Consider the following 23,837-nt stretch of genomic DNA (forward strand, 5'->3'; position numbering starts at 1 on the left):
ATTGTTATAGTCAGTGTCTGATAACTGTTTGATAGGCTGCACATAGAAGAAATTTACAGCCTCATTTCAGTGCCTGCTGGAAAAATGTGCACATTATAGAATTTGAATTGCTCATTCACATTGATGGGGGACCTGGATCTCTTTTAGATTTACTAAGGACTGAACAAACAGCTGATTTAGAAAATATTCCCCCAGACTTGAAGAAACTTGAAAAGCACTTCAGTACTATGGCAATAAAGACACCCAGAGCAGTACAAACAGGTCAACCCAGAGCAGATTTTACAAAAATAAACTCTGACAAGATGAAAGATTGAATTACAAAAAACTATTTTAATCTCTATCCATGATAACTGATAGCTTTAAAAAAAGAGGAGAGAGGAAGTACTGCAACCCTCATAAAGTGAAGATAATTTGAATTCACATTCAGAGTTCACTTGCTGAGAATTAACTTCACATGACAAACTCAAACAGCAATTTTTAGCCAAATTGCCTGTTTGACTTTATGAGGGGATACTTTTTAAACATGTATAGGATGAAAGAGCCTGTTATATTTGTCAAATAGGAATTCTTGAACCTAAATTATAATTTAGTATAGTAGATTGCATTGCAAGCCTTGCTGCTGAATAAAATAAAATAAAGAATGAAGAATGTATAGAACTGCAAAATAAATTAAGGTTTCCAGTCTCCTCAGCATGTATTCCTTATGATTCTCTTCTTTCAAAATTAACTAAAGGCTCAAGTCTATAGAAATTCTTATGATTATTTCAATAATCTCTGAGTTTAGTACTTTATAAAGAAATTTACACAATTTGATGGCTCATACAATGTTCTCTGTACCATACCACTTTGAACATCACTGAAACATGGTATATAGAAGGCCTGCTGTGGAATCTGTTCAGTGGTGCAATTTTAATTTTGCTGATGACCCTTCCCTGTCATTTTCTTTTTCCTCAGCAGGGTGGTTTTCAGCACTTCCTAGGATATCAAACATAGAGAAACATCTGAAGGATTTGAGTTCTTCTTAGATAGTTATGAAGGAGGGCACACCTTCAAAGAACTATCTAGTTCTGGAAGTTTGCTTCTTACAAAGACATTTGTCTTCCGTTTTCTCTTATGTGAGGGAACAATAAGTGAAAAATGTTGGCAGAACAGAGGGTGAATGGCAATTGCAAGCAGCACCAGTTAATATCAAGGTATTTAAGAACTAAATTTAATTTCTTAGAGGGACAGAAGAAAGTAAAATGGCACAAGTACTTGTTGTTCATACTGCCTTAAGAAGAAACAGATTTTCTGTTTTGTTTTGTTTCCTGAAAGAAATCCTGGACAGTTAGAAGACACAGGCCTAAACGGAATTTAAATGGTACCATAATGAAAATCTTACACATTTTGAATTCTATTGCGCTCTAAACCAAATATCCACCTCACATGCCAAAAATATGTGACATTCACACAGGATCACAAAAATGAGGAATGTTTTCAAATGAAAAAGCACTAAAGGGAGTTATTTGTTTGGAAGGAGTAATAAGTAACATGATTAAATCTGTTCTTATGGTATTTCTGGCTCACCTGTCAAACCCTAGAATTTGTCAAGAGTTCAAGCCTTCAAACTCTTGGTTTAGCTGCCAGGAATCCTACCTTTTTTCCCATTTTCAGATTGGTTTAAAGAAACAAATACATTTCGGTCTCTGTGGATCATAGCCAAACAGGTTGATCTGAGTTTTTACTTACAACCTTGAATTCACAACAGTTTGGCATCAAGCATTAGATTCCATTTTGTTACATGTAAGGCATTTGCAGTGATTCTCTTTTGTGCTTTGTACAGCTGGGAACCGAAACTCATCCAGCACTCAGATGTTTGGTGTTTCTTTGTATTAAACGGAACATTGAGGACCCTTTAGGAGTCTTAAAAGAGAGTAAAGGGCGCGTAAATATAGCAAATAGGGTAGTTGCAAGAAAGATAGTTGACTGTGCTTCACTACAAGTCAATATAATTTATACAGGTTCTTACTGGACCCTTTGAATAAGGATTGTACATTTCATCTGGTGCTAGTTTTGTAGGACTTCTTAAGGTGTTTCTCCAGTGCTACGACCTCACTCAGTAAATTAATATGAATTTACAAAGGGAAAAACAGATCAAAAGAAACACCAAATTCTGGCATCTCTTGCAAAATCTGAACATACTAAATTTATTTTTTTTTACACTTTCCTGGTAGCAAATAACTGAAAATACTGATTGTGAATTTTTTTTTTGTCTTGCTACTGATGAAAAGTCTTCAATATCTTGTTCTGACTGATCAAGAAATCCATCTGATTAATGCTTCTGCAACATCATGTCTTTATAATTTGATTTTTATTACAAATATTGTCAGAAAATGCACATAAATTCACTTTCCATACACAGGGGGGAGATTAAAATGTCTTTGTAATCAGATTTCTTTTAGAAAACCCTGATTATAAAAACATTAAATGAAACCAACCATTGAAAGAGCACAAAAAGTATATGCAGAGTAAATGACAGAAAATCTGAATGTGTCTGCGTGTCAATTAACTATAGCAATTAACATGAACATGTATCCTAATGCTTTTACCATGACTCTTTAGTAGGTATTGCCAGTAGAGGATGAATTAATTACTTTCACACAGAACACCTACCTGAATACATATTTCAAAAGAATAAAAAAAGATCTCTATTTTATTTATATTTATGCATTGAGAGAACAAAACTAAATTCCCTCCTATATCTGAATATATCTAGCAACATTTCTAAAAAACTGAGAGAATATATTTATATACATATAATTTTAAATAATCAAGATAAGAACTGGTACCTTATTGTTTAGCTCCTCTGTACCTTATAGCTGAAGAAAAAAAAATAAAAGCACAGTACTAAATGACTTTGAAGAATACTTTCAAATTTTTTTAATAGTTTGCCAATCAACTCTGGACCCTGTTTTAATGTTTAGTATGATGACTAACAGCACTTTTCTTAAAGAGTTTTGGAACTTCAAATTACTTAAAAAAAAACATGTGAAATTGGAGGGTTTTTTTATTCAGAAGAAAAAGTTTCTCAAAACAATAAATACTTGAATTTGCTCTTTCAGGAACCTACCAATTTAGTTCTCCTGAATCTGCACCACCTGGGACTCCTCTTGGCAGAATTAAAGCCAATGACCCTGACGTGGGAGAAAATGCAGAGATTGAGTATAGCATCTCCAGTGGGGATGGATCAGACATGTTTGATATCGTCACTGACAAGGACACACAGGAAGGGATTATAACTGTCAAAAAGGTTTATTTTTTCTTCCCTCTCTTTTATATGTACTTAGCTCTCCAAGTGTTACAGTTATTTTTCTTTTTCCAGGGAAAGGGAGGGTAGATCTCACAAGGGGTCAGGCTGCCAAGGAGCTGTTGTATTAGTTTTGTTCTTCTCTTTCTTCAGCAGATATCTGTTATTTTCAAGTCTCAAGGGAAATTTACTGGCATGTCACTTCACATAAAGCAATATTTCAGTGGCTGCTGTCTGTTCAATATATATAGTCTCACACAGAGTGCTTTCAAATTAGGGCTGTGAAAAGCTGGAGGGATTCAGTCCATAGTGGGATTTGTCAGCTGATTGTTGTGGGAAGACTCATCAGGTTGGGAGGCTCAAACCAGAAGCCTGATGAACTTACATGTCCAAGGATAAACTCTCCCTCTCTAATCTGTCCAACAATCTTCAGTACCTAAAATCTGTCTCAGTTTAAGTCCAATCATTTTGAAACTTTGGTTTTTACATATTATGCCAATGAAAATCCAAAGAGCAGAGACATTGGTAGGAACTTAATTCAAAATACCATATCTGATATATTTACTAATTGCTTTTCAGAATTCAGCCTGTTAAGCTCTGAACATTCTTTTCAGTTCTATTGCTATTGAATATATCAGTAAAAATCGATTGATTTCTATATATATATAATGTAGATGTATAAACATATTTGGAAACATGTATATTTATGTATGTACATATGTCTACATATGAATGTCTGTATACATATGCATATATGGATATGCATAGTGTGTCACATCGGAAATCAGATTTCACAGTTTTTCTTTTCACTGTGGAACTTGGAGTTCAGGGATGAGTCTGCGTGACTCCTCATGCCAAACAGGAGGGTATGTAGATGGTAAGAATAGATAGTAATTGGAGAGGAGTGAAAAAAAGGTAAATATGAGTCAGCATTTACTAAAGGAGAAAATTGCTCTTGTTTCTTCCAACAAGATGAGACAAATAAGACTTTAAACAACTCTTACTTGCAGACTGAGTGAAATGTTCCTGTTTCTTTCTTTGTATTTTTATATAGGTTGAACCCTTCTAGTTTTTTAGGAACCTAAACAAGTAGTAGGCAGAGGGATCATATTTGCCTTAATATCCTATAACAATCCTTATTTTTTGTATGCCTAGAGAAAGATCTACTATACTTAGTCTTCCCCAGGATGTATTAAAATTTAGAGCTTTTGCTTCAAAAAATGTTTCTATTTTTAATTCAGTATTATAAACCTCACATTTTTGGTAAAGTGAAATAATTTTTTTTATTATTTGATCCTCAGCATCTGGATTTTGAGAACAAGGTGCTATATACCTTAAGAGTGGAAGCAACCAATGCTCATCCTGATCCTCGTTTTCTTCAACTGGGGCCATTCAAAGACACGGCTTTGGTCAAAATTTCTGTTGAAGACACTGATGAACCTCCAGTGTTCAGCAGACCCTGGTATTTAATAGAGGTAGATGAAGATGCCAGGGAAGGAAGTATTATTGGGGAAGTTGTAGCCCAAGATCCAGATACAGCAAAGAATGCAATAAAGTAAGCCATTATACAATATAAAATGCTTTAGATGTCGGCCAAGTCTCATGCACAGAGAGTGATGAGAGTGAAATGTATTAGAAGGCTGAGTAATTAAGTACATGTGGGCTCTTGAAAAGTGTCAAACAGAGAGATCTCTGGCAGCTTGTGAAGGCGAACACAACTAGTGCACTTAGCAGTGTAGAAAATGATTTTGAAGAACAACCTATAGATACTATGTAAAAAGAAAGGCGAGATCATCATTTAAATGCTGCCATGTTCTAATGCTTTCACCAAACTGTTCATAAAGTTATGTTTTATACCATGTAAAAACTCAAAATTATGTATTTCTATGATCCTTGATGCTTGATAGCACTCAGCTTTCTGTGCATAAAATTGTCTACCATGTTCTATAGCTTAACTATTTAATGATCACAGTACACTGAATAAGAAGCAATTCCAAGTCGTAACAATTAGAGGTGAGAGTTCAGCACTGTGAAATTTCTGTAATTGTTATCCATCTGCTATTATTATCTGCAGTGAAAATACAGCACTTAAATTTGTGTATTTACCATGCAAGTGATTATGAAACCTGAAGAAGCCTTTTATGTCCTGCAGCAGAACACTTTGAGGTAGGAAGTGTGAGAGGAGGAAGAGAATAAAATATTTTTAAGTAAACTATGTATAAAATATCAATTTAACCTTATAGTAACTTGTAACTAGTAAGCTAATTAAAAAAGCACCTGCAAAATAGGTTTTTCTTTGCTGGGTAAGAACAAAGCAAAAACAAGTATCATAAACCAAAATTTTAAGACATTTCATCTAAAACAGCTACTAATATGAAGATTTTTCTGGTGAGTTTGATGGTCTTTGTAACACCCCCCAAATATTATTTTAAAAATTGATACTTTTATCTGCAATGTGTGTCCTTTGGTGACAGAGTTCTCTAAGAGACAATTAATTTGCATAAAATCTTATTTAAAATTGTCTGCTTTTTGTTGTTATTCCAGAATTCACTTTTTGAGTTGAAATGCAAGTTCCAATATCGATCTACAAACTGCCCACATAATAATTTGCTCTTCCTCCTGCTCACTAGTCTTAAAAACTTGTTTCTCAGTATTTGTAACATGCAGGAAGCTACAGGAAAGGTTAGGTTAATTATTAAGAAAACATTTTTGATTAACCACAGCTAAAATTAGAAAACTTCTACAGCTAAACTGGAGACTGGAAAAGGAAAAAGTATGGCTCAGTTCTACTGTATCTTGACAGATATTCTGTGGATCGACACACTGACCTTGACAGAATATTCAACATCTATTCTGGAAATGGATCCTTGTTCATCTCAAAGCCACTTGACCGAGAGGAAACTCCCTGGCACAACATCACTGTCATAGCAACTGAAATCAGTAAGTTGAAGATAACTTATCTCAGAGGAATATTAGAATTGAGAAAAGAATTAAATTTTACAGTACCTATGACTTACTTGTTTCATTAGTTTTGCTGTTATTCAGATATTAACAATATACAGAGCACCTTTATATGCACATCTAAAATTTCCATTTATTATTTTAAGATTGGTCTTGCCCATTTTTGAAAAGATAATTTGGAATCCTCATGCTCAACAAAACCATGTACTATATATATATATAAGTTAAAAGGTTCTCTGAGAATTCACAGAAAATAATTTGATGCAGGTGTGATGCACTGGCTCTGACCCAAGCTAAGTCTTTGAGAAAATCATTGGAAAAAAAAAAATTTTCATGACATACAAATAACACATTGTCAGAAAGAACACTGTAAGTGGGAAGAAGTTATGCTTTGCCTCAACTGCTTTAACTTATTTCAGAAAATGTCTTTGTTTGAAGACAAGGAAAATTCTTTCCCTTCACATCTGAAGCAAACCCTGGGCCATAGTCTTTCACCTGGATTCCTTACTATTCTGCTAAGCACTCATGGATATGGATGTCTCTTGCCTACTTTTTGTTCCAGGCAACAGTCATCAAAGGGGAAACAGACACACTAATTTTAGTGAACAGCTTTTCTCCCTTACTTCATTCTCTGTATAGATTTCCCAGGAGTCAGTATGTTTAACAGCCTGGAATTTTGGTGATATGGAGAGATGAATCATATCCCCATTTTCAGAAAGACTAATATCTTTTCCTCATAAATTCTTTTCATTATTTGGTCAAACGTTCTTCATTTTTGATATGTGTAGTGTGAGAATCTTTTCTGGCAATAGCTTGAGCTTGGAGGTCAAGTTTGTGAAGAGTGATTGATCACATCTTACATATCTCCTTTTATTGTTTTGTTTCTTTACGTTTTGGGGAGAAAAGACAACTTTGTCTTGTTGAGGGCTTTTTTGTGGTTTTGTGTGTGTGTTTGTGTTGTTGTTGACTGACACTGTTTTACTGTTTTACTGATTTGAAAAAGTAAATGTTCTTGACAGCTCAACCTCATGAAACAACTTTTGCAATGAATCATTTGTTGTACTGACATATGGAATGCAAAGCAATAAGAACTCAGTCACCTGTTTTTAATGTGAATCAATTTAAGTATACTTTATATTATTTCAAAATATACATACTATAATAAATTGTTTCAGATATAAATAGAGCTTTTATATAAATGGAATGTACATCAATAGAAAATGAAATATAATTGTTCTAGTACAATAAAAATGAACATTTTTAATATATTTTGGAAAAAAAAAGTATTGGATTATTTTCACAGACATAACTCATTGTATTGTATAATAAATAATTTTCTTTTTCCAGATAATCCTAAACAAAGTAGCCAGATACCTGTCTTCATCCGGATTTTAGACATAAATGATCATGCACCAGAGTTTGCCAACTACTATGAAACATTTGTTTGTGAAAATGCAAAAGCAGGACAGGTAAACTAATACTTATGCTACCAAAGAGCTTTCAATGAAACTACTCTGAAATGCCATGATGGATGCTTCAACATATGTTAATTCGAGCAGCTGCAATCTAACCCATCCTCTTGGATTCCTCTCTTATACAGGAAGTACCAGTTGATTCAAAAAAGGAGGAGGTAAAAGGTGAAGGATAATACCCTAGTATAATAATACAGGATTAAATAAAAAATTACAGTATAGGGTGGTTCTCCATTTCTAATATCAGAAAATATTTTAGGAAAAGGTTGCTCTTAATGCTATGAAACTATTACACTGCTTTATAATTCAATTTCTTTCTGGATTTTTATCAAAGCCTCAGGTAATATAACCACACTTTCAAGTACACAAAACAGGAAATCTTTATTATGCCTCAGTAAAGAAGATGTGAAGAATAAACTTTTACAAAAATAAAAGGCAATGCACCTGCTTCCACTGTAAGTTAAAACCTAGTTTGGTATTGAGGTGAATGTGGTCAAAGCTCATGTGTATCTCTTTATAAACAATCTCAGCAATTCTGTAAAACTCTAGAAAGACAACTAAAAAAAAATTGAAGATAAAGTGATTATTTGGATTTGAGAAAGTAGACAGATCAACAGAAATCAGAGCCAGTATATTACAGAAATCTCTTAATATTACTTATATTACAAAATCTGTGTATGGTAATACCAGTCAGTCTTTCAGTTTTAAATCCTGTGAAGAAAGACATATGTTATTATGACCTCGATATTTTCTTTCAAGAATGGACCTAAGATCATGTATGAGCCTCTTGTCTAGGCTGATTCATTTTTCACTGGAAGAAAAATCTTGAGATCGAATGTGTTCCTACTGCAGCAAAGAAAGTCCAGGATGGAACCCTAAGCTCAGTTTAAGTCTATCCTCGTGTCTCACTAGTTTTATGCTGTCATCATCCAATCAAAGCTGGCTGACTTCATTGATATGTGTATAATATTTTGGTTTTAAAACACAGTAACCATACAACATTCTTTACAACTTTCAAATATGGTGGATATGGATACACATCAGGAAGCATAGCATGTTCATGTTTTACCTTGGTTGTTGCCCACTATTGTGTTTAACATAGTTTCAGAGACTCTACTGAAAGTGGCATAGATGATAACTGAGATGAGTCTAGAATTTCAGGTACTGAAGAACTCTGTGCAGAGAAAGAACATGTAATTTACCACTTGCAATTCAAATGATGTTTTATGAACAGTTTAATAGATAGAAAATGGGGGGGGGGGGAAAGGAGAAAAAGAGGATAGAGTAGATTGTTGTAGACTGCATTCAATTCTATTTATTATAGTTAGATTGACAGAGGATACTTGGATTAAAATCACTTGGCTTTGATGGTACTTGACCATTATTTTAATTATTTTTTTAAGAAGGTTTTACTGGTTTTCATGCAAGTGACATAAATAGATGAATATACATATCAAAGGCAGTGATGAATTAAATTTAAAAAGTGGAAGGAATTAAAATATCAGAAAAATTGGTTTATGACTTATAAGCTGTTTTTTCAGGTGGAATACATTCAGATAACTCTATCCATTAATTTCAAATGGATATCTTAGAACCTAAATTCTATCTGTGCATCAGTGTCATTGCAGAAGATGAAACTGAAGAAAATAAATCTTAAAATCTCAGTATAATGACTAATAGAAAAGTGAGTCATGTATTTTAGCTGCATAATAAAAAAAAATTAAAAAAAAATCCAAAGCTTATAAATGAAGATTTTATTGAAATTATTCTTGTACAATTTTATCAACCAGCAAATATAGGTTTTGTCATATATTTGAAGAAGTTCTATCTAGGCATATTGCCCGTCAGTTTCCTTAAGCCAATTTCCATCTAGTCTGGCATACTTAATGAAATATCCATTATTGTATTAAATTTCATTTACCTTTCTGGTAAGTTCTGTGCTTTCCTAAGGTCAGAGATGTCAGAGACCCAGTAGACAGGCATACTGTTGTTCAGACCTCCCATACATCTAGTTTACCAACTTAATTTCAGGAATTGTTTTCCTTCACTGGAAAATCTTGCAGAACTACTGGAAAGATGATATCCACCTAGTGTAGTTACAGAAAAATGACAGAGATGGATTGTTCTTCTATTTGTTAATAGTTCTTTTCCTCAAGATAGGCACCTGAATACATGTATGGACATTTACAGATAGTTCACTTAGTGTTTCAGAAAATATTCTGCCTTTAGTACAGGAGACTACTTTTATTTTGGTGATTAAATATAACAAGTATAGAGACACAAACTTCAATATTTTGGCCAAGGATGCTAAGTTCCAAATTGCCTGCATTGCTTGTGTCTAGCAGTCCCCTATAATAAAAGAAAGATATGGAATCTTGTACTACTCCCCCTTATCTTGGAGATCACCTAAATCAGCTGTCTTATTAGAGTCATTACTGCTTCCTGACACATCACAGCACTGCTTCTACATCTGACGCACATAGCAGCAGAGACAGACTGAGAACATAAATATATTCAGTTCATTTCTAAATTTATTTTTTTAACCACACATTTTTTTTTTGTTATTAATCACACTGCTCTCTAAATCTCAGGTGCATCAGGAAGCAGTCAGAATGATCAAACATTGCTCTCTGCTAGCAAGTGACATTACTCATTTTCAACATCAGCAGATATTAGAGGCTGCATTCATTGTGTTTTTCAGGCAGCCTTAGGAGGGTCAGAGGAAAGAAAATCCTACAGAGTCTCTCCTCCTCTTTTGCCTCCCAACAACAATGGTATGACTGGAGAGAAACATTACTACTAAAGGTTCATAAGAAATTGTGTTCGCTAGACTGGAACGCATTTGTCACCGTGTGAATCTCATTCCACTGGCTAGTACACAGGCTAAAAAAAAGTATGAAGCAGCCTTCCTCTCATTCAATTTAGAAATCCCTAATCCTTTAATGGCATGCTGGAGCCCCAGGGACTGTTGTAGGGAAGGCTCTGGTAAAAGTTCTCTCATGCCCTTGTCACAGGAATTAATTGGGTCTTTTTAGTTGGATTAGAGGATGAGTCCTCTCCATGGAAACCAGGAAGATTTACTTGAAAAGGAAAGTGATTGAACTGAACAATTTGTTGGTAAAAGTTGTCATTGGCTAATTTTAACACCCATCCATAATAATATTTAGGAAAATAAACTGTGTCACTTTTTTCTTTTTTTTTTTCTTCCCCATTGGTGCTATATTCTTTCCTGCCATTTAGGGACTCTCAGACATCGTAATGGAGAAAGTTTGTTTCCTCCTTCAGAGAGCTAGCTGATTTTTCATTTCATTACACTTCATACCCTCCCTCTCTTTTAAAGACAGAGCAGACTTCTGAAGATAGAGCAGAGATTACTTTTCCTCATGTGGCCATTGCTAATTATCAGTCATGACTTGTTTATACATTGTAGCTGATTCTCTAGGTAGACACCTATTGGCCTGAGTTCGTAAGAGACCCATGGTAACAATCTGTCTCTCTTTTGAAGTAAGAATTGAAGTTCAAGAGAGAGTTTTCCAACTTCTGATAAGCATTCAGTCCTGCTTGAAAGCTGCCAACAAATTTCTGGCACAGAGCCAAGGTCTGAAAACTAAACTGCTTTGCGTTACTAAACCTGAAGCTTTGTTAAGTGGCAGGCATGTGTTCTAGCTTGTGCACATGTGATGGAGGCTGTTTTATGCATCTAGCAGTTTACTGATGTATATTCTAGAATTGTGTTTATTCATGTGTGATCACTCAAGCCACATAATGACAAGGTGGACATCCAGTGACAACTGGACTGATTTTGAAGCACTTCTATGAATCATAACATTGCTTCACTCCTAGAGAAATGTAGCCACTTCAAAACATTCTACATAATCTTCATTCCCCACACTTATACTGAGCTCTTTGATTACTAACATTCAGGATTACATTCAGGATTAGTTAGGGATGGGCCCTACTACATCATACAGGTAGGAAAAGGGGCAAGAGAAAGAAAGCACAGGAGAAACACAAAGCTGTTCTTCCACTGTTCCCCAACATTTGGACATTACTGTGTTCTCATGATTGTCCAAAACAGGGTCTCACAACATTTTTTCCCATAGTTTATTTCAGACAAACTGATGAGATCTTTTCAAATTCCTAGAGAAATACTTGCAGCAGAAAAGAAGATTGATTGCTTTCAAGAATGACAAGGCCAGTGCACTGAGGTCTAGAATTTGTTCTGTTCTCTCCTATACCACTTCTGAAAAATGTTAGACAAAAATAAATGTTAAAATTTCCCAAACATTCCTTCCTTAAATGCCTAGTAATATTTTTAAGTCTAGTCTCTGAAACAGCTGAAAGTAGATAAAAAACATTAGAGAATTCCTCTATTATACTAGATTTAACTAAGAGCATAATATAGCAAGAATGAAAGCCTAAACGATTCAAGTGGATTGAAGGTTTACAGTCTGCAACTCTATAACTGCACATAGAAACAGCAAAATTCAGCAGCTTTTAATGTATCTCTAGTTTAACAATGTCTGTCTCCGGTGGTCTTATTTCTTTGTAACTGGAAGTGCAATTTTTGTGTTATAAGATAATGATATTACTTTAAAACTTCAGAAAGGCACTGTCTACAACACTGACCACTGACCATCTTTACATCATTTTTCACTGTCTCATAGTGAATTTCAAAAGAAGGAATTTTGAAAAAAAAAAAAAAAAAAAAAAAAGGACTTAAATACCAGAGAGCAACCACAAACATGCTTCTTTTCTGAAAAGGAGTAGTAGCGGATTTAGTTGTGGACATTCTATTTTACTCAAGTTTTGTTTTATTAATAGAAATGTTTCACCTGAAAATACACCTGTCCACCCATGGACTTTATCTTGTTCATCTTTCTTCAGTGAACTTTTCAAAACTCTTTACAAAGCATGTGGTTGCATGCTCAAAGTGTATACCCTAGACCCAATGTGCAACTAACATTTATTTGCATGACATGCCAAACCAGCACAGGCTCAAAAGCCCATCTAAAATGTGATTAGCTGGTGCTGACCTCTGTACTGTTAAAGACACACTACTACTTTCACATTTGCTAATGGTTCCTACATTCCTTTTAAAGGCATTCCCAAGGCTTAGCTCATGACCCAAGTCTTCTACTTGCACAGCCTCAGGAGCACTAAAAGCATGCTCTGGTGTGCAAAGTGCACCTTCCTTTTTCGGAATTCCCCGACCTAACTTTCACTTGCTTTCTCTCCTTTAAACCACTTGAAGAAAACTGGAGAGCAGCCTTTGTCTAAGGATGTATCAGGTACACTTAAGAAATTTGTTAGTAGGCAGTTTATTCAGCTCCAATCACTTTTTCAGAAATGATTATGAGTAACTATAAACTAGACTGACTGTCATAACATTGACTGTGATGTAAGTCATGGTCTTAAAACCACAGCATCCAGGAGAAAAAAATCCAAGCAGTACGAGACAGTATTATAAGTGAACCTTTTCCATATTTGGGGAACAAAAAAAAAAAAAAAGAGCCAATGGGAAATAGATCCAAACCCTTTAACAAAATCTTTCTTCATCATGAAAGAAATAAACAGAATCATGGAATCATAGAATCATATAATGGTTTTCATTGGAAAGGACCTTGAAGATCATCTAGTTCCAACACCCTTGGCTATGGTCAGGAATGTCACCCACCAGACTGATTGGGTTGCTCAGGGCCCCATCCAATTCAGCTTGGAACACTTCCAGGGGTGGACTATTCACATTGTCTTTGGGCAACCTGTTTTAGTGCCTCACTATTCTTTGAGTAAAGAATTCTTTTCCAATATCTAATCTAAATCTCTCTCTTTTTTTAGTTTAAAACCATTCCCCTTGTCCTATCCCTGTCTACCTGTGTAGAGAAGTCAATCTCCCTCTTTTTAGTAAGCTCCCTTTAGGTACTGGAGAACCACAATAATTTCACTCCAGAGCCTAATCTTCTCCAGGCTGAACAATTCCACTATCTCAGCCTGTCTTCATAGGAGAGGTGTTCCAGTCCCCTGATCATCTTTGTTTCCCTCCTCTGGACTCTCTCCAATAGGCCCACATATCTCTTTTGCTGAGGACACCTGAAGAGATGCAGTTCTCCAAATGGTATCTCTCAAGGGCATAGCAGAGCAGTAGAATCAACTCCCTCAATCTGCCAGCCATACTACTTTTGGTGCAGCCCAGGATACACTTGGTCTTCCACTTTGGGAGTGCACCTTGCTGGGTCATATCCAGCTTTTTTCCCATCAGAATCCTCAAGTATTTCTCTGCAGGTCTGCTCTTAATGAGTTCTTCTTCCAATCTGTACTCATATCTGGGATTGCCCTAGCTCAGGTGAAGGACTTGGGCTCATTGAACTTCATGGGATTCTTGTAGGTCCACTTTTCAAGCTTTCTGGGTACCTCTGGATGCAATCTCTTCCTTCTGCTGTGTCACCTGCACTACTCAGCTTCATGTCATGTGCAAACCTCACTGTCTATGTCATGATAAAGATATTAAAGAGCATCTGTCCCAAGACACTGGTCTTTGTCAGAGCATCCATAAAAATTATGGCTAAAGAACACTAGTCCTAAGATTTTCGAGAAATGTTTCCATTGAGAATAATTCCTCATTCACAGACATTTTACATTGTCAAGCTGCTACCAACACCTTGTTCTGAATGTAAAGAGAAAACTTCATGTCAATATTTGTGTTTAAATTTTCATTACCCTCAAAGCAAAGTGACCTCTAAAAACTTGAATTCACCTAATAAGATCCACTCAAGAGTATGAGACTGTTTCTTAAAACGTGTGGGAGTGAACATGCACATGCATAGACAACCTTCAAAATAGTGACAATAATGCTGTATTTTCTAAAGTGTGCTCATTTGCATAGGAAAGTAGGAAAGAAAGAAAAGAATGGGAATGTTTTTTATCTTCTCTAAGCCTGATATGCTTGAAATATAATCCAGTAAAAGTAATTTTCTTGAAATAAGTCTTCCCTTGTAAATCTTACAGCATCAGAGAGATCTTTCTCTGAAGCCTTGGTGAAGAGTGACCATAATTCAGTGTCATAACTGCATCTAAATGGTAGAATGTACTTCCAACAAGAATTTACAAAATGTAGACAAAACTAAATTTATACGTATAAATGTGATACTTAAAAATAGCCAGATCTGTTTCATTTCTGCAGTGGTTATCATTGAGATCATTCTCTGTTATTTACAGCTGTATAACTGAAAAAAAAATTCCTTAATTAGATAACATTTTTAATTTCCTTTTACCTATTCATTATTTGACACAATTCACCTGCAATCATCCTTTTTCATTGTTCTTTTATTCTCACATCTTTTCTGGTGGAAGAACAGCTGGTTCTCAATTTATGAAGCCAATAGTTAGAGCAGGTAATAAGGCTGGGTTGTGTTTTTTTCTTCATCTGCCTTACTCTCAAAAATAATTTTTCATTGTAATTAGGTTCTTCTATGCCTCATACAATTGTGCTTCTCCATGTGATTTGCACATGAAGAGAATCAAATCCGGATCTTACAAATACCCCACTGATTACATCTCAAAAAGCCCCAAGATACTCAATTGCAATTTTTGGTAGTTATTACATGAGGATATTTTCTCCTTAGGTTTTTCAGCAAGTAATTGCACAAATATTGTCACTTATTCTAATTCTGTCTCCTCTCTGGTTTTCTTTTGCTTGTTTGGGTTTTTTAACACTATTATTAAACTTTATAAAACTAAAATTAAGTCCAATCCTGGTCTTGCTTTCTGTACTAATGGTCTCAGAAGTAGATTACAGCAAAGATCAAAACAATAGGATATAGGAAAAATGTTGGCATAAAGAGAGAATCAGCAACATACTGAACAGGATACTTAGCTATAAGTGAGAATTTGAGTACTCTTGGGAAAAAATAATAATCTAAACAACAATGATCATTAAGTGCTCTAAAAGTGATCTTAATTTGTACTTATTATTCCAATTGCACTTAGAAAAACTGCATAATCCTGGTTTCAACATAGTCATATCTTTTTGTGCAAGGCTGATGCTCAAAAATTACCTTTCAAGTTCCTCAATATGCCTCAAAAATAAAATAAATTAAAAAAAAAGTCATGATTGTTTTAGAAGGAGTTGCTAGGAAGTGAACAAGCTAAACTCAGACCTCTGTACTGTTTTCTTATTATGTTTGTTTTAATATTATTATCTGTAATAAAAATATCCCAAAGTTAACTAAAAAAATGGGTTGAATACTCATGATGCAGTACAACACCCCAGCAGCACCATGTTTCTGAATGTTACAGTAATAAAAACACTTTAATATATTTTGTAGCCCTATGTTTGCATAAAACAGCGTTCCATTTTGTGAGATACTAAATACTCTCCAAAATTTAACTGTATCCTCAAGTTCTACTCAAGCTGATGTTCAGAGAAAGTACATAAGTAAAACTAATTCCTTATTTGACTTGTGCAAAGCTAAAGATTGTATCAGTGCTACTTGTCAACCACTATATATGTCATACTGCATCTTCTGTGAAAATAAAAGAAAAACAAGCCACGAAGTCTTTGATAAAAAGTAGTTTCGATGTCTGTGGGATTTCAAGACAACCTGCACAATGGAAACACCTGAAAACTCAAGACAGTCATTGTCTCCCATGTAGCTTTGAAAGAAACAAACTCATTCTACCTTTAAGTTTAGATGCCATAGGAATGCACCTCTACTGAGTTAAAGCATTCTCAGTTGAGACTTACTCATGGTCTTTTGCCACCAAGATTTGTCATCTTGTTTTTGAACTCAAACATGTCCTTGCAAGCCAAGGTGGACTAGGGACTATTCTCTAATGTCTCTCTCCTATCCATCAGGAAGGGCAAAGGACAGAACAGGGATTTATAGAGCTTACTGGCACTACTGTGACTCATGCAATGTGGCATTTTAACTGTTGAAAGTTCCTCTGTAAACCATAGCTATTCCCAGGCAGCTTCTTCTTCCTCAGTTTTGGAGCTGTTTCCCTTATCTTCTATCTATCAGTCCAGATAGACAGAGAAAGCAGAAAAAATAAAAGAGGAAGCATGCTAGTGCATATATATCCCCATTACACATGAGTAGAGTACACATATTTGCACATTTTTATGCTACAGGAAAGCTTGTACAATCCAGAGGCACTGCTGAAGCCTCTTTTTTTAGACACTTCTGTTCTCACCCTAGTCTGGTGCTATTATCACTCGTTCCCAGCTGGGCTTGAGTGGCCTTGTTAGGGCAGCCATTAAGTTCCACAGTCAGAGCTTTCAATTTAGGAGGAAGTAAAATATCTGCTTTTATTACCTCAGGAGAATCAAGCATCCTGCCAGTGCAGTACTCCAATTTATCGCCAGGAGCAGATGAGGTGGACTAAGAATCAGACCAAGTTAACAACTGGTTTACACACTATCGTTGCTACATGAGGCCACAGGAGGTTTACGGCTTATACAGAAGGGTAATTGTTTGTGTATCACTGCAAGATACTAAGTACAAATCAAAGCACAGGGCTGTTTTGCAATGAGGACTGGATCCTTTTTCATCCTTTGCTATGTATTTAACAATGTATTTACCATAACCTCTAGTGGTTTATGTAGGAAACATTAGGCTTAGGACATCAGTTATTGTCTTCAGATAAAGATTCACTGGATTATTACCAGTCATGAAAAGCAGATGTTTGAAACACATGATTTCTAAAATAGCATGAAATACTCTTTTCCTTATAGCTGATACAGACTGTGAGTGCAATTGACAAAGATCAGCCTCCTCGAGGACACAAATTTTTCTTTGAGTTGGTGCCAGAATTTGCTCTTCACCCTAACTTCTCCATTGTAGACAACAAAGGTAACTGCTGACTGTACACCCCCCCTCCCTCCAATATCACATAAAACCTAATCCAGAAACATTTATTGATTCTGCTTTTCCATTCTAGATAACACAGCAGGAATTATGACTAGAAGAAATGGATACAGCCGTAGTAAGATGAGTACCTATCTTCTGCCAATCATAATATTTGACAACGACTACCCGATCCAGAGCAGCACGGGCACACTGACGATTCGCGTGTGTGCCTGCGACAGCCGGGGGAACATGCAGTCCTGCAGTGCTGAGGCCTTGCTCCTCCCTGCCGGTCTCAGCACTGGGGCACTGGTTGCCATTCTCCTCTGCATCATCATCCTGCTAGGCAAGTACCTGTGATGAGATCTTTACTTGACTAGGCAAAGGTCTAGTCACTTCTAGAACCCCAATATTCTTAAATCCATCATTCACATGACCCACAGAACAATATTTCATATCTGATATGGTCTCCTTTTTTTTCCATATATATATATATTTTATTTTTTTTTCCAACTGTTGTCTAAGAGGGAAAAGGAGCTGAGAGAGGGGGAGAGGGAGGTACTATGGGCTGTTTGTCATCATCACTATTCAGAAGAATATGTGAAAGGAATGAGACTGTGCTATTTAGATTAAATAAATTTGAAAAAATAGGTCAGTTTTAGATCCCATGCTTATTTGAATAATGTTTATACTATAATCAGATCTTCATTGAGATCCAGAACTTTCTAATCGTATTCCTGAATCTGAGTGCTAGGTTTTGCAGTGATTAAATTATATAAATTATACTAGCTATTTAATGGTGAGTGATTTGTATTCTTTTCTGCTCAGGAAATATTTAGCTCAAAAACACAGAATAGAAATGTCTGATTGTTTGCAAGTGATAGGAAGAACAGCTGACTAAATAACATGTGAGTGCAGAAGTTAGATGAGTGTTTGGAGGGTGGAAGCATTAGAAAAATTCATTGATATATGAGAAAATTAGAATAAATGCTACTCATAACCTGGTGTTAAGAACATAAAAATTGCGACTTGAGTGTTTTGCTTACCAGAGAAGTGCCTCCTTAAAAGTGCCACCATCTCAACTTTCCAGTAAAAGCCTGCAGAAAGCCTCTTTCCACCTACCCTAGCAAACATAACTAGCCAAGGGGGCAATGAGAAGCTACAGGTATTGGTTTATATAATTATAAGGAGATAACTTTTTTTCCCCCCAGTTTCTAGACTGGATTCAAGGTACCTCCAGTAAATATTCAATCACAGAGGTTATTAGGAGAGGGGCAATATCTAGGAATTATGTCTATAATGCTGGGCATAGGGAATGGAGGATACTCAAGCTCTGATGAACTGATTTTCCATGTTGCTTAGGTTCAAGCATCGCAGCTGGCCTGGTTCAGCATTAGCCAGCTTGGTCTCCCCAGGACATTGCCCAGACATAGTCTGAGCTGCAGAACTTGCAGGGAACCCCTGCCAGCAGACAATTATATCTCAATTCTGCCAGATCTAGCTGTTCACCTTACAAAGTTCCTAACATGCCCCAACACAGAGTATGAAAAGATAGAGCATGAAAGACATATCCTTACTCACTCACAGTGAAAATATTACTCTGGTCAGCTGCAGTCCTTTTAGTACAGAAAGAATAAACTAAAATAAAAGATCCAAATATGCCTTAGGGCTACATCAGTAGCACATGAGACTCAGAACAGGATCAGGGACCGTTGTCATGTAGAACATATATGATCAGGTCCCGTCTCTAGCCCCAGGCTTAGAGGCCCTGCTCTACTTAGCGCTATAGCCATATCTGAACCCAAAGAAGCATATAGCTATAGAGCATCTAAACAGAATTTTTAGTCTACATCTAGTGGGATACTCAGCACCTTATTTAATTTTTTCATGAGGTGCAGCGTGTTAGAATAGTAGACTGGTATCAACAGGCCCAACACAGGAGAGACATATTAAGTACCAGGCTGTGAAAGACACTTCTTTGTAGTAACCTTTTAGTGATCTGCCTTGTCTCATATATGGAGTTCTTAAATTTACTTAAGTGTGCTATTTCTTGCCTAGCATTATGAAAACTTTGAAAAAAATGGCTGTTGTATAAATAGAAAGGAAAAAAAGCTCACAAAATAAAACAGAACAGAACAAAACAGCCTTTATATTCACAACATTATACCATGGCATGTGGAAGATTTCTATTCCCCTCTCCCTACCTGCAGCATGCCCAATCTTACCCTTTATTCTTCAGTACTCAAATCAGAGTAAAAACTTCTAAGACTCAATAAAAGCATTCAACACTATTGTAACATACGGTTTAGCAACCACTGTTGTGCCTCATTGACAGATGGTCTTTCTGGCCTCTCCTATTTACTCCAGCTACTGCAACTAGGGTCAGATTTTAAAATGGATTCGAGCATTGAATTCCTCCTGAAATCAATAGCATTTAGACACTACTATGTATTTACAAATCTTCATTTTTTTTCATCTGCTTTAGCAGAGGTTCATTTTTGTGTCAATCCTCACCTCTTTAGAAGCGAGAGTCATTCAGCAAGCACTTCTTAAACTAGGAGGATCATGTTTTTCAAAAGAAACACTTAGTAGCAAAGACTGGATTTCAGTTTTTGCAGTCACTGAAGCCAAAAATGGTTTTGTCAATAATATTGATAGCTGAAGGTCTTCAGATTCTTATTTTCAGAAGGACATGTAGATCTCATATTTAAAAGTGAATTAGGCACTTAGGAATACCTAAATCACTAGCTTTCAAGTGTGTGAACTACTTTTACCAGGAGATTGAACTACATTTGATGAAATCACCCTTAGTGACTGCCAGAAATGTGGTACTTCACAAAACTAAAATCAAAGCTAAACTTCTATAGGATCATATATTGTAAGGCATTGTCTGCTTTTTAACTTCAGCTTAATTGCATATCTATTTAAAATATATAATATTTTGATCACTACTCCCATAAGTTTTCAAAATGCTTATTTTTTCACTGCTATAAAATCATTAATACTTCTTATTATTATCTTCAACCTGGAGATAGCTTTTATCAATATTTTCCTACTGAGAATCCCATTCCAACCTTAAATCTTTTCTGGTTCAACAGATGATGTAAAGTATTTACTCATTTATTTAGTTGCTAACTGCACATTTCTTCATTCATCTTTTGTTTCCTTGTAGTATTAGTTGTCTTGTTTACGGCTCTCAAGAGACAAAGAAAGAAAGAACCCTTGATCATCTCGAAGGATGATGTTCGGGACAACATTGTGACCTACAATGATGAAGGAGGTGGGGAAGAAGACACTCAGGCTTTTGACATTGGCACACTGAGAAATCCAGAAGCGAGGGAGGAAAGTAAGATGAGAAGAGATGTTATCCCAGAAACAATATTTCAGATAAGGCGGACTGCACCTCTTTGGGAAAACATTGATGTCCAAGATTTTATTCATAGAAGGTTAAAGGAAAATGATTTAGACCCAGCTGCCCCTCCTTATGACTCACTAGCAACATATGCTTATGAAGGAAATGATTCCATAGCAAATTCACTCAGTTCCCTGGAATCACTTACCACTGAAGGCAACCAAGACTATGAGTACCTCAGTGACTGGGGACCTCGGTTTAAAAAACTGGCAGATATGTATGGTGGAGAGGATAGTGATCGAGACTGAGAAAATAATCTGTGACCTGGTCAGTGTTAGTGGAATTCATGTCTATGTTACTAGATAAAGTGGCCTACTCTCTCTTACTTGGGAATAAAAAATTTACAAAAAATAGGTGTTGTCTTAGTAAGGGTTTGCTTAATCAATAAGTCAACGTGAATGAATATGAATGATTTAGATTTTTAAAAATCTATAATTCACCCTCTCTGCCTAGAAGCCTCAGATGAAAGGGTTTTATTTGGAATGAAAAAAAATAAAAGGCTTTTTGTGCCTTTAATAATGACATGGGAACTCCATTTTTTTAAATTGCTTTGCATTACCTTTCCTACTATCTTGAACAGTGTGCACCTGCATTGTAACATAATCTCAAAAAAATACTTCAAAAAGATTAATATTATTGCCATATTTTGAGTTAAAGAATTTCTGTGTGTTGATTCATCCCAGTATTTTTATATATGTATATTTATATTTTTGTATTTTTATTAAATAAATTAGTATTTATAAAAACACTACTTACTCACGTACTTTGTTAATCATGAAGAACTGTCCAATGTTTCTGAACAAAGGAAACTGTGTATTGTGCAATACATCATTTTTGAATGCATCTTCTCATATTGGATTAGTGGTTGAAATGTACTGTGCAAGAACGATACGAACAGCGTGCTCTGGAATAGGAATGCAGTGTAGAAAAAGAAAAACTATTTTGAAAAATTATAAATAAACGCACTCTGACTTATGATGTCTATTACTACATGGCACAATAATATAGTTTCATGATGAAACTCACTCCCACTTCTTATGTGAGCAGGTGACCAGTGAGCAGACTTAACAGGCATATGTCCGAGGATTTAAGGAACTATGAAAGTTTAGTCTGGTATATATGAAAAAAAAAATTTAAAATATATATTTTAAAAAATGAATATTTAAGCAAATATCAATAATGAAAGGAAGGCTTTTGTATTCTAATCTTATTAGAATAATAGAGAAAATTAGAAGGCTTTGATAAAATTAGACAAATCAGACATGTTACTAATAGTTTCTTTTAAATAAAAGTGAGCCAAGCAATAAAACCAAAGACCAACTAATATTTTATTAAAGATATTAATCTTCTATCCCTTCAAAGAAGTGCATACATTTGCATATTTCCTAAAGGTTTAATGGCAGTCAAGTATATATTTGTGTTTAAAATATATTTGCTGGATCAGCTTTTATGCAACACACATTTTTTTTCACTACGCAGGATAAGAGGAATTTAAATGCATCACGTGATCTAACTGAGGTTTGCAGGGTTTATCCACATTTGTTTAATAAAAAAGAAAAATAAAAACCCTCAAAGATATGGACCAACAATGTATGATGTACACTATCCATAGAATTTGCATTTTTAGTATCAACTTTAGGGAAAAGCAATTTCATACAGATGTTTAAAATAATAATGTTGTAAGGTTTTCTCTATGTTGCTTAGCTATTTTTCAAGTCCTTTCAAAGTGAAACTTAGGAAACATATTGACAATGTAGTATGGACTAGTCAGGCACTCATGTCTCATCAAAAAGATTATAAAGAGGCTCCAGTAAAGGCCCTTCAGCCAGACATAGGAACATACTCCTGTCTAATATTTTCCTCTCTACTATTTTGACCCTCAAATTATTTATCCAAAATATTTCTTTATTACTATTTATTTTATCCTTCTACTAGACTCTTCTCTCAGCCTCAAGACATCTCAGTTCAAGTTTTCTCACGCTGAACTCCTTTTGTGGGGAGCAGAATGTGTGTGTTTTGTAATTGTGGTTCGGAACAAGCACCTGCACATCTTACTGTGAGCTGTGTGTCAGGTCTGCAACATTATGTTCCAAGTAAAATACTCTGGTGACATAGAAAGGTCAAAATAATATGCAACCATGTGTCAGCTATGTACATGGATGTAATGCAGTGGCAAGACATCACTGTATAACTTGATGACATAGGAGTGCATATATCTGATTTTTGCCATTTGGAGATGAGAGTAAAAGATCTATGGAGTGTATGTTCTCAACATTGTTGCAGGAATCTATTAGTCTTTTAATTCAATTTTCATAACTATAAGGCACTGCCTTAAGATGGGATAGAAAAAAAGAAAACAACCAAAAAAACCCAAACGAACAATGAAATAGTTATGCCTCTGAAAGGAAATGACTAGGGGTGAGAGAAGGAAAGGAGAGTGTGGTGAAACCCAAATGAAACCCAAACAGAAAAAGAATAGAGAATACATTCTTTGACTTATAGAAATTGTACACCAAACAACATCTTATAAAGTAGACTGGACTAAGAGGAGTGTTTCAGCGATCTTGTAATTGTCATCAGAAGTCTGAATATCACACAGTGAAGTAAAATGGCAGGAGAGAGGAAAATGAAAATACATCTGTCCTCAAGTAAGGACAGATACAGACATGGTTATGTCCGTGGAGTTGACTAAGTTTTTAAGACGTCAAGACTCAGTGTAAGACACATCAAAGAGTGTGCCAGTTGAATTTCAAATAGGATTTTAGTTAAGGCACAATGAAAGAAACAGGGTGTGAGAAATTCTTCCTTCTTCAAGACATATAAAATTAGTTAAGAAATTATATTTTCCATGAAGAAATAAT

At 35.3% G+C, this 23,837-nt stretch overlaps 1 protein-coding gene across 2 annotated transcripts in view; it reads left to right on the forward strand.

Moving 5' to 3' along the window:
• Nucleotides 1-21,724, forward strand: part of CDH9 (cadherin 9) — a 100,136-nt gene extending 78,412 nt beyond the window's left edge. Inside the window, exons 6-13 of one of the 2 annotated variants that reach the window (XR_003572657.1) lie at nucleotides 3,102-3,289; nucleotides 4,588-4,841; nucleotides 6,090-6,226; nucleotides 7,595-7,716; nucleotides 17,453-17,570; nucleotides 17,659-17,952; nucleotides 17,987-18,917; nucleotides 18,980-19,094. Coding sequence is in view for 1 of the 2 variants with exons in the window: in XM_027896622.1 (XP_027752423.1) it covers nucleotides 3,102-3,289; nucleotides 4,588-4,841; nucleotides 6,090-6,226; nucleotides 7,595-7,716; nucleotides 17,453-17,570; nucleotides 17,659-17,910; nucleotides 20,737-21,224 (1,559 nt within the window). In the remaining variant the exon portion in view is untranslated. Of the gene's footprint in view, nucleotides 1-3,101; nucleotides 3,290-4,587; nucleotides 4,842-6,089; nucleotides 6,227-7,594; nucleotides 7,717-17,452; nucleotides 17,571-17,658; nucleotides 17,953-17,986; nucleotides 18,918-18,979; nucleotides 19,095-20,736 lie in introns of those variants that run through there. The other variant, XM_027896622.1, reaches the window with a different exon arrangement.
• Nucleotides 21,725-23,837: the final 2,113 nt, after the last annotated feature.

Source organism: Empidonax traillii, unplaced genomic scaffold (assembly GCF_003031625.1).
Source record: "Empidonax traillii isolate 1590-97213 ecotype Southwest subspecies unplaced genomic scaffold, ASM303162v1 scaffold504:size1219251, whole genome shotgun sequence".
NCBI classification, from domain to species: domain Eukaryota; kingdom Metazoa; phylum Chordata; class Aves; order Passeriformes; family Tyrannidae; genus Empidonax; species Empidonax traillii.